The sequence below is a fragment of the Anabrus simplex genome, chromosome 5 (genome assembly GCF_040414725.1).
Source record: "Anabrus simplex isolate iqAnaSimp1 chromosome 5, ASM4041472v1, whole genome shotgun sequence".
Classification (NCBI taxonomy): Eukaryota; Metazoa; Arthropoda; class Insecta; order Orthoptera; family Tettigoniidae; genus Anabrus; species Anabrus simplex.
Window position 1 is genome coordinate 26,899,160 of NC_090269.1, and position 13,696 is coordinate 26,912,855.

A 13,696-nucleotide genomic window follows, 5' to 3' on the forward strand; every position below is an offset into this window, starting at 1 on the left:
ACTCACTATGTGTTGTCATTGACTATTACATATCACTGTTCAATGAGGAATTTCCACAATGTAAAACACCGAGTATTCATACTAACTGTTCACTCACGAATAGACCTGTTGATTATACCGAAGGCACAGAATATACTGGGGTACACTGGTCTCTTGCCTCTCGCCTATATGGTGGAACGAATTATTTCTGGAGGGAGAATCAGTCCACGCCCCCTTGTCACACATCGCTCCGCTGGCAGGTGTATTTACACTTTGAATTTAGTATCAAATTAAAGCCTGTACATCCCGCTTTCCGTTGATCATTTTTCATTGCGAAACCTTCACGGGCTCGCCTGTAATTATTAAAGCGTCAGTACCAATTTAAAGTAGGTGGAGCTTGACTCCGGGGATTTTTTAGTTTTCCTGGTCCTGTCAGGGCCGGGCATCTGGTCTTTCTCACTTCAAGATATTCGCTACCTGCGCACTTCCCATTATTCTAATTATGTAGAATGGCTCTCTACATGATAAATCCACATAAAATCCCCTCATTTATTGAAGCTGTAACTCGAAATTATCTATCAAGCATTTCCAAGTTATTAATGTTGATAGCCTCGAAACAGTTGAAAGCGATACATTGGTACCACCAGATATTTAGGGGAATACATGGGGTGATATCGTCTCGAATGTTGGGACGACTTCCTTGAGGCTGTTTCGTGACCTCACCTCTCAGTCATGTGACATCTCGCTTGCCCCAGCTCTCTCGCTCAGAGAGAGAAAGAATTCCACTTACGGGCGCCTGTACTCCCTGTTTTCTCAATTACGCGCAACGAGAGGAGAGGCGCGTGACTCTACGGGGGGCGGCTCGCATCCCGGAACCGTCAAGATTATCCCCGTTCGGCGGCTATTTAACGTAGAACCGTGTGGAAAACGGCATATTCTTTCTACAGGATGTCTCCATATACGTATGACGAGGTCATGAACGGTCACAATATCACGTCATTCGTTTCATCTCATTAATTCCTCTGATGTGGTCGGTGTTAGGAAGGGCATACCGTCGAGTAAATACAGTAACTGTTTAGCAGAATCATTTTTAATACATCAAGCACAATTCTGTAAAAAAATTAAGTTTTAGTAGAATCAAGATAAGTTGGTTTTTAATTCCTTAAGTATGTATAATACTTTTGTTAGAATACATAAGCAAACACAGTCAGCAGGAAAAGAAAAGTTGTTTTCTAATGGCAGAGTTTGGATTTATTATTTAATCAAACTGACATTCCATATATAGGGAGAGGCAGCGAAAAGTTTCCACACTATCCAGGAGGCGCTGGGGGAACATAATGCCTGTGATCCATTGCTAGACTCACTGGTAAGCTGAAATAGAGTGCGCGGGTTTTCGGTTTCATTACAGTATGTGTAAATTATTAGTTAAGAGTTTGAAAACTAATGTAGACCTTATCTTTCAACAAAGCAGCAGGTGAAATATTATGTCCATCGTTCTCAATACAAACGGCGCATCAGCGCAATAGATTCCAAAATTCTCAATTCTCTGCTTCTGAAATTTTGCATATCAGTTGTCGGATTTAATTCTATAGTGCCTCAGAAGTACACGGATTCTTCTTGAACACTTTTTGTTTTAAAGTTTCCCACAAATAAAAATCACAGACACTTAAATCTGCACACAGTTCTGTCATATGATATACTTGCACTAACACTGCATGTGTTTCCATCACTGTTTTTCTCAATTTGTAAAAAAAAAAAAAAAAAAAGGTGATAGCACATGACAATATCAGTGGAGTGGCATAATTACCTGTTTCTCCTCGCTGCATCAGTAAGCTGCATTTATTTGTCTCATTCTCAAATGGCAGTGATGCAGCTGCACACTGATGTTTGCATAGCTACTCCATGTTTATTGAGCACTGCTACATGTGACTTTCGACGGAACCGAAGTACCACATAACTTCAATCCCAAATATCTAGGAATCACTCTGGATCGGTCCTTGACATTCAAACAACAGTGCATCACGTTATCTAAGAAACTTGGCTCCAGAGTGAATCTACTCCGCAAGATTGCCGGAAGTAGCTGAGGTGCAGACGCCAATACCCTACGCACTGCTGCACTCGATCTTGTGTATTCTGCTGGTGAATACTGTGCTCCTGTATGGCAAAACAGCATTCACACAACAAAGATTGATGTCCAGCTTAATGAAGCCATGTGAGTTATCATACTGTCAGATCTACTCCCATTCAGTGGTTACCTGTCTTAGCTAATATTGCCCTGCCAGATCTAAGGAGGAAAGCAGCTAAGGTAAACTTGCTCAAGAAGATCTCTTCTCACAAGAACTCCCCCTTGTACGATGCCCTATAACACCCACCAACAACTCGTCTGAAATCACTGATTTTAAAAGTATCAGTTCTTTCAACATGACCTCTGAGTGGCGATAACGTTGGCATGAACATCCACCCAACAACGCTCACTTGGTTCAAGATCCAACAAAGAAGGTTGAAGGATTCCAACTGCTGCGTCAAACCTGGTCGAAGCTGAACCGAATTAGGACGGGTCAAGGGAGGTGTGGCTACATGTTGAAGAAATGGGGTTTCCATTCATCTGCTGACTGTGACTGTGGAGCGGCGGAGCAGATAATGGAACACATTGTTAAGGAGTGCCCACTTCGAGCATTTAACGGTGATCTGAGGCTTCTACACCAAGTGACTCTGAGTGCTCTGGACTGGTTGTCAAATTTGGACATTTCCATTTGATATTAGATTTTTTTGTGTACTTGTAAAGCCATATGATATATATACTGCAGTATTTTTAGGGTCATTAAGGAGCTTATAGTGGTATTTGCATTGCTGCAACAATTCAAATTTCTGGTTAACAATCACATGATCATACCAGCATATGAAAAAAAGTGGCAATAATGCATTCTTTGGAACTTGATATGTTACATGGGCCTGGATTGATTGATGTGCCCCTTGTTATCAAGGATAGTGCGCAAATAATACTAGGTGATGTTGTTTAATACTAAGAAACAAAATTATGATTTTGGCCGGAGAACTTGCTATTTCACAGTAAATAAAACATATTAGAAATCAGAAAACGATTCTCCATCAGACATGATGCGCAGGTGATGGCAGTTCCACATCCTTTATACTTTTATGTCTTGCATTAAATTTGACATAATTATAAAGTGATGAAGGTCTGTCTATTGTTTAAACAACACGGAAAGTACAAAGAACTTACCAATTCTCCACCTGGAAGATTTACAGATGAGAGCAACAGGACTGAGTCTTGTCTGGAATTTGTATCAACCTTCCAACGTTTCTGTTGAACTTCTGTGATTCGTCCAACCACTACATCACCTACTTCTCCATTGTAACGATTCTTTAATGGTCTAACAGACACAAGCATGCTAACTTGCTCAACAACTCCTGCTACTGAGGCTCTAAGAGTGTCATTATCATCATCCATGTATGTCCCATGACCTCTAGGAAAACAAATCAAAATGTAATTTTAAAAGCACAACTAAATATGAACCATGCAGAGGATGTTACACATAATACAAAAAGAAGAACAAAACAAAAAGGCATGAAAACAGTTAAAAAATCAACATACCCACACATGGAAACAACACAGGTTTATATACTAGTGCACGCTTTCACGACAGAGGTCAACTGACAAGCTTGAACTGGTTTTTATTTTATTTTAGACCATGTAAATATTTTAAAGTGTCGATGTTGCAGCTACACTATGGTAAACCTTGTCAAGACAAAATGACACAGGCTGGTGTATGCCTGTACTTTTAAAGTATCTGGAGTATAGATGGTGGTGCCACCTTCAATTCTGCTCTCTTTAATATTTTGTTACTAAGCCTGCCCCGTGTGTCCCAGTGTGTTCAAACTTCTATCGCCTTGCAGTGAGTCTATCTCCAAACTCTGCTAATATGTAGATTTTCTTTTTTCCTACTGAAACAGTTGTCATGCTTCGTTATCTCCATAGCCTCTCAGAAGAGATGAGAAATACTGATAGATGATAGCCAGAGCTGTGATTTCCTCAAATTTCATCTCAAGATGCCATCGCCACCACAGATTGAAAAGAGCTGTGATGTCAGAAAGGAAACTTTCAGCTAGAAGTGAAATTGTAGCTTTGAGTGGCAAGCTGGTAAAGAGGGATGCAACATTGAAACTGACGATCATGTCAGTGCTATTACTATTTATCCCTTTCAGCAGTTTAACAAAATGTTCAGAATTCCTAATGTGAGATTCCGTTTGCTTGATGTGTCCCTGAAGTAATGAAGCTAAGTACCTAGCCAGATTGTAGGTAGGAGAGCCGATTATATTGACAATGGAGCATAACGGAATGTGCCGCTCAAAGTTACAATGTCACTTCTAGTTGAAATGTTCCCTTCTGACGTCACGACTCTCTTCAACCATTGCTTATGGGCCACATACTTCCAATGGGATGCCAGATGTTTTGGACAGTAGCAATGGGGAGCCCCTTAAGTCCAATCGTTACAAATATTTACATGGAAAAAATTTGAGAAGTCTGCAATGGAAGAAGTGATAAATAACCCTTCCAGATGGTACCACTCTGTTGATGACACTTCAGTTCTATGGCCACACAGGGAAGATTAACTGCTCCAATTTCTCCAACATCTCAACAGCATCCATGCAAAAATCCATTTCATGATAGAGAAAGAAGTTCCATTCCTGGACGTGCTTCTGAATGGGGAAGGGCATCATCTAGCCTGCACAATATACAGAAAGCCTACACATACCGACAGCTATCTCAATAAGAACTCCAACCATCATCCTAAACAGAAATGGGCAATGATTAGGTCACTGTTTAAGCGAGCCAAGGAATTGTGTCAGCCAGATCTGTACCAGAGCGAAGCAGAGCACCTCTTCTCAGGTTTACAAGCTAATAGATACAGCAAAATAGAGATCAAGAGAGCTGTTGAGTCTCCTCTCTATGATCTGAGAAGAAACAAGAAGACACACGTGAGAAAGGCATTCCTTCCACACTTCCCAGTGATTATGGATAGAATTGACAAGGTTTTAAAGCATCACAACATCAAGACCGCCTTTACAACAATGAACAAAATACCCCAGCAGTTATGCTTCGGGACTCTCTCTCCAGCACAGGTGAGTACCGTAATACCTGTTCATGCAGGAAGCTTTATATTGGTACCACCAAACGTATAAACACCAGGCTGAAAGAACATAACAACACTGTCGTCTCAACCAACCTGAAAAATCTGCGGTGGCAGAGCACACTTTCTGTTTCCTCGATCATGAGGTGAAATTTGAGGAAACCACGTTTCTGGCTACTATGTGTCAGTATAATTCTCATCTCTACCGAGAAGCTACGGAAATAATAAACTATGACAACTGTTTCAACAGAGAAAAAGAGGGCCTATAGAATAGCAGAATTTGGAGACTGTTACTGCCAGACAACAGAAGTTTGAGTACACTGGAATACAACATACAGGCTTTAATAACAACAATACAAGAGAGGGAGGAAAGTTGAAGGTGACACCACCCCCTAGCCTTCAGATATTTTGGGAGTACAGACACACATTAGCCTGTGTCATTTTGCCTTGACAACAGCTACCGTATTGTAGTTGATACTGCATGATATCAACATATTCGTATTGACAGTATCAATTTTACAATAGGCCTATACATGTTTAACTGAGTCCTCCTATTCAATACATTATATTCTTCATCTATGAAGATGTAGTTTTTACATTACCTATCAACCATACCTGTTTTGATCCCTATTTTGGGTCATCTTCAGTGGATTGAAAAGGTACATAATCTACGGTTCAGTGATATACTAATAAAAACTTAAGGACACTAGTACAGTAAGTCTTGCTAAAATCCTAAATCTTAGAAGTACACAGCCTATAATTCAGCAGCATCATAATAAAAGTTAGGGAAACTAATGTAATAAGTCTTACTTGAATCTTGATTATTAATGTGTAAAAACATAGTTAAAATATGGCACTGAGATGGGATTAAGTGTAGATTATTAAAAAGCAATCAAAGACATTTATGTCGACAATTGGGCTGCAGTGAGTATTGATGGTAGAATGAGTAATTGGTTCAAGGTACTTACTAGGTTTAGACAAGGGTGTAATCTTTCACCTTTGTTCATAGTTTACATGGATCATGTACTGAAAGATATTTAGTGACAAGGAGGGATTCAGTTAGATGAAAATGTAGTAAGCAGTTTGGCCTATGTTAAAGACTGGGTCTTAATGGCAGATTGTACAGAAAGCCTGCAGTCTATTATGGAACTTGGAAATAGGTGCAATGAGTATGATACGAAAATTAGCCTTTCCGAGACTAAAGTGTTGTCAGTAGGTAAGAAATCTAAGAGAAATGAATGTCAGGTTGGGAATACAAAGCTCGAGCAGGTGTATAATTTCAGGTATTTGGGATGCGTTTTCTCCCAGAATGGTGGTATTGTTGGTGAGATTGAATCTAGTTTGAGCAAGCTAATGCAGGGAGCTCGCAGTTGCGATCAACAGTATTCTGCAAGAAGAACGTCAGCCCCAGAAACAAACTACCTTTCCACTGGTCTGTTTTCAGACAAACTTTGCTTTGCGGGAGTGAAAGCTGGGTGGGCTCAGGATATCTTATTGAAAAATGAAATGGCGTATGGCTTTTAGTGCCAGGAGGTGTCCGAGGACTTCAGCTCGCCACGTGCAGGTCTTTTGACATGACTCCCGTAGGCGACCTGCACGTTGTAATGAGGATGAAATTATTAAGACGACACATACATCCAGCCCCCTTGCCAGCAAAATTAACCAATAGATGGTTAAAATTCCCGACCCTGCCGGGAATCGAACCCGGGACCCCTGTGACCAAAGGCCAGCACGCTAACCATTTAGCAATGGAGCCGGACTAGATATCTTATTCATAAGACAGAAGTAACAGACAAGAAAGCAGTGAGAATGATTGCTGGTAGAAACAGGTGGGAACAATGGTAGAGGGGGTACTCGGAAAGAGGAGATAAAGGATAAGTTAGGAATAAACTTCATGTATGAAGCTGTATGGTATGCATAAACCAACTTTGGTGGTGGGGTCATGTGAGGCGAATTGAGGGTAGGTTACCTAGGAGAATAATGGGCTCTGTTGAGGAAGTTAAGAGAAGTAGCGGGAGACCAAGACAACAATGGGTAGACTAAGTTTCTAAGAACTAAACAAGGCCACAGAACTAGTTACAAATAGAGGACTGCGACGGCGGTTAGCAAATTTATAGAGGCTTGCAGTCCACAATGAATGAATGTGCTATTTTTTTTTTTCTATTTGCTTTACATCGCACCGACACAGATAGGTCTTATGGCGACGATGGTATAGGAAAGGCCTAGGAGGTGGAAGGAAGCGGCCGTGGCCTTAATTAAGGTACAGCCCTGGCATTTGCCTGGTGTGAAAATGGGAAACCACGGAAAACCATCTTCAGGGCTGCCGACAGTGGAGCTCGAACCCACTATCTCCCGATTACTGGATACTGGCCGCACTTAATCGACTGCAGCTATGGAGCTCGGTCAATGAAGATGTATGTATGTACATGCAATTAATTCATCTTCTTTACTGCCATACTGATTTGACGATGTCCAACAACAAAAATTCAAATTTTCCTGACATTCATCAACTACGCCTACAATACAGAAACCTACTATCCAAAAAGGCACATTACTACTGTATAATTGGAAAATGGTCCAGATAACAACAGTACCAATATTACACCGAATCCCTTCAACTAGCTAATCATGAATAGACACTGATAAAAGGAAACACTCGCTTTCATATGTTTTAAATAAATAATAACAACCGATACACAACTTCACCTATAGGTTAGGGACCTACCTAACCTTAAAGTTCCGGCACAGGAACTCTTGAAATTGTAACACCTGGCCTAAGTTTCATATTCAATTAGGCGTAAAACTAATGGGAATACGCACCTCATAAATCCTGTCCCTTGTTTTATTTTTTCCCCAGGTGTGTATAGTAAAGGTAGGGTCTCGCTGCCCGATGTAATTGTGCTATCAATCCTTTGACTAGCGAGACGGATTCTAGTATAAGTGAACTCTTCATCTTCGTCCCCCATAATCAAAACTGCACTAAATAGATGATTTATAACTCTGTAATTTTATTACGCAGATGACAAACAAAAACACAGACCAACGCAACTAGCAACCATACGTCAAAACGGCACAAAGAGATAAACAGTACTATGTATCATGCAGGCGTGAGGCGTCAACAACAAAACATGTGCTCTAAGAAGCCAAAGAGTAGCGACATAAAGCAAAGAGAATATGTAACTACTGTAATAAATGCCTTCGTGATGTACAGGCCGTAATGTAGCTCCGATGACGTCACTCAAAGAGGCAAACTGTTCCTCCAACCGACCCGTGTTATGCAAAGACTTGATATGTCTGTACCTTGCTATTTTTTTTTCTATTTTGCTTTACTTTGCAACCAACACAGACAGGTCTTATGGCAATTATGGTTAACGGAAGACCTAGGTTTGGGAAGGAAACGGCCGTGGCCTTAATTAAGCTACAGCCCCAGGATTTGCCTGGTGTGAAAATGAGAAACCACGGAAAATCATCTTCAGGGCTGCCGACAGTGGGATTCGAACCCACTATCTCCCAGATGCAAGCTCAAGACTGCGTGACCCTAACTGCACGGCCAACTCGCCCGATCGCCTGTACCTTGTAATTATGAAATATTCACAATGTTGTATTAATATAACAGGTGAGATCACTAACACCTGTAATCGCATTGTAATTCGTAAGCCAGGTCTATGCAATTTTAGGAGATGTAGGTTCGAAGTGCGATCTGCACGATCAAAGCATGAGTGTTTTACTCGTCAATGCACCCAACAAGTAATAATAATAATAATAATAATAATAATAATAATAATAATAATAATAATAATAATAATGATGATGATGCACTAATACTGACCCCTATTTCCCGGTCCAGCTCACCTGTGCACAGGAATCCCACGGGCAGTCCTTCTTTAGAGACATTTAAAAGGGTTAAGATTGACGACCAAGGGAAACATAAATCCAAACCACAGGTTTTACATTTATTACGTAAGCAATCTTTAAAATATAATTACAAAACATTCGTGCTGACTCCAAAATTTAACATTTCACGTAAACAATATTGGATCTGATCTGGAATTGTTCTTCAGTTCCATAGGCAATAGATTGTCTGCTGGAAAAATAACAAAATCAAAATTTGGCCTCCACTGGCTCCAAAACTCAAAATAATTCAGTAAACGTTGTTCTGACATAATCATTTCCTAACAAACAAAAATTTACTTCATCTGCTTCCTTACTTGTACAAATTAACTCAGACTTTCAATCAACCACGTGGTAAATAACTTGTTTAATATCTTGTTATCAATTATTAATTATTTCCATTACTGCTCAAATCTACGTAATTGCTAGCTTCATTCATCAGTCAACATACTTCTGGCAAGTTGTATTGTATTGTATTGCATTGCATTATATTGTATTGTATTGTATTGTATTGTATTGTATTGTATTGTATTGTACTGTATTGTATTTCGTCCAACTGATCATACAATGATATGCGTCACGTCAATAATCATATTTACAGTAACAAAGGATAAAACAGTAATATACATGCCATGAGAAATAAACAGAAATATACAATGTGGTAAAGCAGCACAGATAAAATAAATAAATTTAAAAAGAGGCAATACATAAGTTAATTTTCAAGAGCTAAGTATTCTTCAATAGAATAAAAACCATGGTTAGAAACACATTTGAATAAATCTTTCTTAAATGTTGAACACGGTTTTATATGCTTAATGAAGTCTGGCAATTTATTAAGCAAATGTACTCCTGCATAACTCAAACTTGATTCATCGAGCTTAGTTTTGTGTGGTTCTATGTGCAGACTGTGTCTAATTTCTAGTATTATACCTATGTACATCTGAGTTTATGGTAAAACTGTTTACATTCTCCTTCATATATACTAGTGTATGGAAGATTTAACCCTTTATAGGGCCTGGTACAATAATGTACCACCTATTAATATTAACGATATAATTTTTGTGTCGTAGTACAAGTGTGTACTGTGGGATGAGGTACCAGCATTTGTGGGTTGTGCTGCCTGCTACTTTGAGGTCTAGGAACCCGCTGTTCTCTTTCCTGTGACATGTGATTGTGAAGTGGTACACATTTGTACCACGCCCGTTTGGAGGTCTACCTGTGAGCGTGTACTTGTGTTCATCTTCGCTTTACAACTGAATTTCGAAGGAAGTAAAGGATTTCTTACAGTTCCAAGGTATGTATATTTTTGTTAAGATAGATAACCATACACACGTATATAAAATTATATTATATTACGAATACTGAAGTATTGCAATATAAATACAGAGACGTACTTAACCTCCAATTTTAACTCCACGATATTACGTATTCTCACAATAAAATTGGGAGTGATAGTAACATAATTTATAGTATAATATTGAAACCAGACCTTTACTGATAGATCTACGCATAATTACCTTTTGCAATTATAGACAAAAAATTATACAATAAATTCAGTCAAGTTATGTCATGGAATATTTTCTTTGGTAGATCATGAAGGGTCTGTCTAAAGATGAAATAGAAGATATTTTGATCTCTGTCTCCAAAAACCAATTCTTTGAGTCGGATGATGGAGAAGATGACGTTGCTAAAGATGGTATTCCAGTAACACCATCCCATTCACGATGTAAGAGGCACAGAAACACCGAGGTTATAGGTCTTAGTGTGGAAGGTAAACATGATTTTTTCTAAATAATTTGTACCACTGCCCTAGTCTGTCATTTTAGAATGTTATTACTTGGTTCATCGAGCCCCTTTGTGACCTGGATGATTAGATATTGGATTTTCACTGTCTTTTCTGGATTCAAGTCTCGATCGGTCCATGTAAATTTTCTCTGGAAAAGTGAAGGTCAGGCTCTTTTTCTCCAGAATATAAGTGAATGAATAAATGAATGAATTATTGAATGAATTAATGCATGACATAACTGGTTATGGGGCTGAAATTGATTGAAATTGAAACCGAAGATCCAGGCCTCTACAGTCAGCCCAGTTCAATAACTCAGAGCTAGATGGGTCACTGTTTCATTCCTGACCTTTTCTTTGTCTGGTAACAGGCTTAGATTTATATTGTTAATTTATTAGTTTACAGTATTAGTTACTATAGTTCAAACTTTTAATTCTTGTCTGCAGTATTGGAGGATTCTAATGATTTCTCATCAGATGATTCTATAGTGGACCCAAACTTCATGCAAACTGCTAGTTACACAACTAAGCCAGCAGGAACTATCGTACCTGAGTCGTCATCTGAATCAGGGGAAGATGATCATCATACTCCAGCAGATCAATATCATTGGACCAAATTGTGTAAAACACCTGATGAATTTAAAAATGCCCAGTTTCAACAAGATTATGAGCCAAAGGTGGATATAAAGGAAAAATGTTTAGTGCAGTACGGTATGTCATGTAAAGTAAAACATCAATGCATAAAAGAAAATTCTGCTTGAAAGTATTGTTTGATATTTTTCAATAAAATGATATAGTGATGAGTCATGATTTATTTTTGAGTTCCTTTATCATATAAGTGATGAAGGACTCATAATCTACTGTAACATTTTCAGGACAATGAGATGGTACATTATTGTACCATGCCCACTTTAGATTTTACATGACCGTTATAGGGCACTAGTACAATAATGTACCACCCATTTTGACTGATCAAATGGTCATAAATAATTGTAAAATCGAAATCTACTAATAGCATGCATTGTATTAAATCATAAAAACGCAAAAAATAATTATAAGTTGTCAGAGGATCTTATGCCCTATAAAGGGATAAAGGCTAGGCAATTGTAAAATACAATAAAGTTTAAAGTATTTCTTGCAGCTTGTCCTCCTGCTGACACCGGCCATTTCTCTAGTTATTTTCTTTTGTAACTTAAAGATAACTTCTCTATATCGTGAATTCCCCCAGTAAATGTTTCCATAGGTTAGTATGGGATGGACATATGCAAAGTACATTATTCGGCAGGCCTCTAAATTAAAACTATTTTTCAAGGATATTATCATGAAATAAATTCTACTTAGCTTTTCCCCTATAAACTCTGTATGTTTTACCCGGGTTAATGATTCATTCATCCACAAGCCAAGAAACTTGTGATGATGAATACTCAACTATGGTCTCTCCAAATGATATTGGACAAATTTCCGTATTTAGATTAATCTTGTGGTGAAATCTAATCACAGAAGTTTTCTGTTTACTTAAGATTAATTTATTATCTTCAAGCCAGCTCAGGATATTACTCACTATATTGCCTGCCTTTAATTCTAACCCTTCAGAACTTTCATCAGCTACAAAAATGATATCATCTGCAAACAAAGTTAATTGCACTCTTTGAATATCATCGACAATTTGGACTATATCATGAATAAATGCTAAAAATAATAATGGACCTAAAACTGACCCCTGTGGAACACCATGATTTATGCTTTTGGCACAGGAATACACATTCTTAATTTCATTTTTGCTAAAATCAGTACCGGTATATGATATTTCAGCAATCTGTCTTCTATCACCTAAAAATGATTTGAATCAATTATAGGCCATTCCCCGAACTTCACATATGTATGACTTTTCTAAAAGCAAGCTGTGGTCAATTATATCAAAAGCTTTTGTTAAGTCTAAGAAAATACCTAAACATGCACCTTTCCCATCTAGTGTGCCATATTTCCGTTCAATAATGTTAATGAATGCTGTGGTAGTTGGTCTGTTTTTACGAAAGCCATTTTGGCAACCAGCTAATATATTATGCTTCTCTAAGAATGATAATAGTCTATCTTACATAATTCTTTCCAGTATTTTGGAGAATACAGATGGGAGGCAGACAGGTCTATAGTTACCAGCAACTTCTTCACTACCCTTTTTATGTATCGGAACAACTTTGGTTACCTTGAATTTGTCTAGAAATTTACCCGTGGTTAGTGACAAATTTATCAAATAACAGAGAGGTTTGATTATGTATTGGTAACAGCATTTAATAAGGTAGTTTGAATAACCATCTAAACCAGAAGACTTCTTTTTACCCACCTGTTTTATTACCTTCTCTATCTCTTGCTCAATCGCAGGAGTAAGAAACAAGGATGATACATTCCTGTGAACTGTATTCAAGTTTGTTCTTGTCATTGATGTTTGAAAATTTTCCGTAAAACTGCTTCCAGAAAATAGTCACTAAAGATTTCTACAACTTCTTTTGGATCACTGACTTCTTTCCTTTCATCTATAAGAGTAATATTCTTTTTTATTGGAACTAGAGTACCTTTCCCCCGTTTCATAATGTTCCACGTACATTTAGACCTGTTATTAGAATTTTTAGCTCATTCTCATTATGCAGTCTTCTGGCAGCCTTCAAAACTTTTCGATATAAGTTCTCATATTTCTTATAATAATCCTCCAATTCAGATGAGGTGTTACTTAATTTTACACATTTGTTTAAAATTCTTAATTGTCTACTTGAATTTCTAATTCCTGTTGTAAATCCACCCATTCCCATAATTCTTTACAATTACCCTTTTGAGTGGTATTGCCACTTGATAATAATAGTTGAACAAACCCAAAAACTCACTGAAGGCCTCATTAGTTG

General features: G+C 38.1%; 1 protein-coding gene across 2 annotated transcripts in view; it reads right to left on the reverse strand.

Annotated features, from left to right (window-relative positions):
* Nucleotides 1-8,263, reverse strand: part of Rrp4 (exosome complex component Rrp4) — a 31,474-nt gene extending 23,211 nt beyond the window's left edge. For both annotated transcript variants that reach the window (XM_067146813.2, XM_067146812.2), the window contains exons 1-2: nt 7,950-8,263; nt 3,221-3,464 (exon numbers count right to left, since the gene is read on the reverse strand). In XM_067146813.2, coding sequence (XP_067002914.1) covers nt 3,221-3,464; nt 7,950-8,095 — 390 coding nt within the window. In that variant the 5' untranslated portion in view covers nt 8,096-8,263. The remainder of the gene's footprint in view (nt 1-3,220; nt 3,465-7,949) is intronic.
* Nucleotides 8,264-13,696: the final 5,433 nt, after the last annotated feature.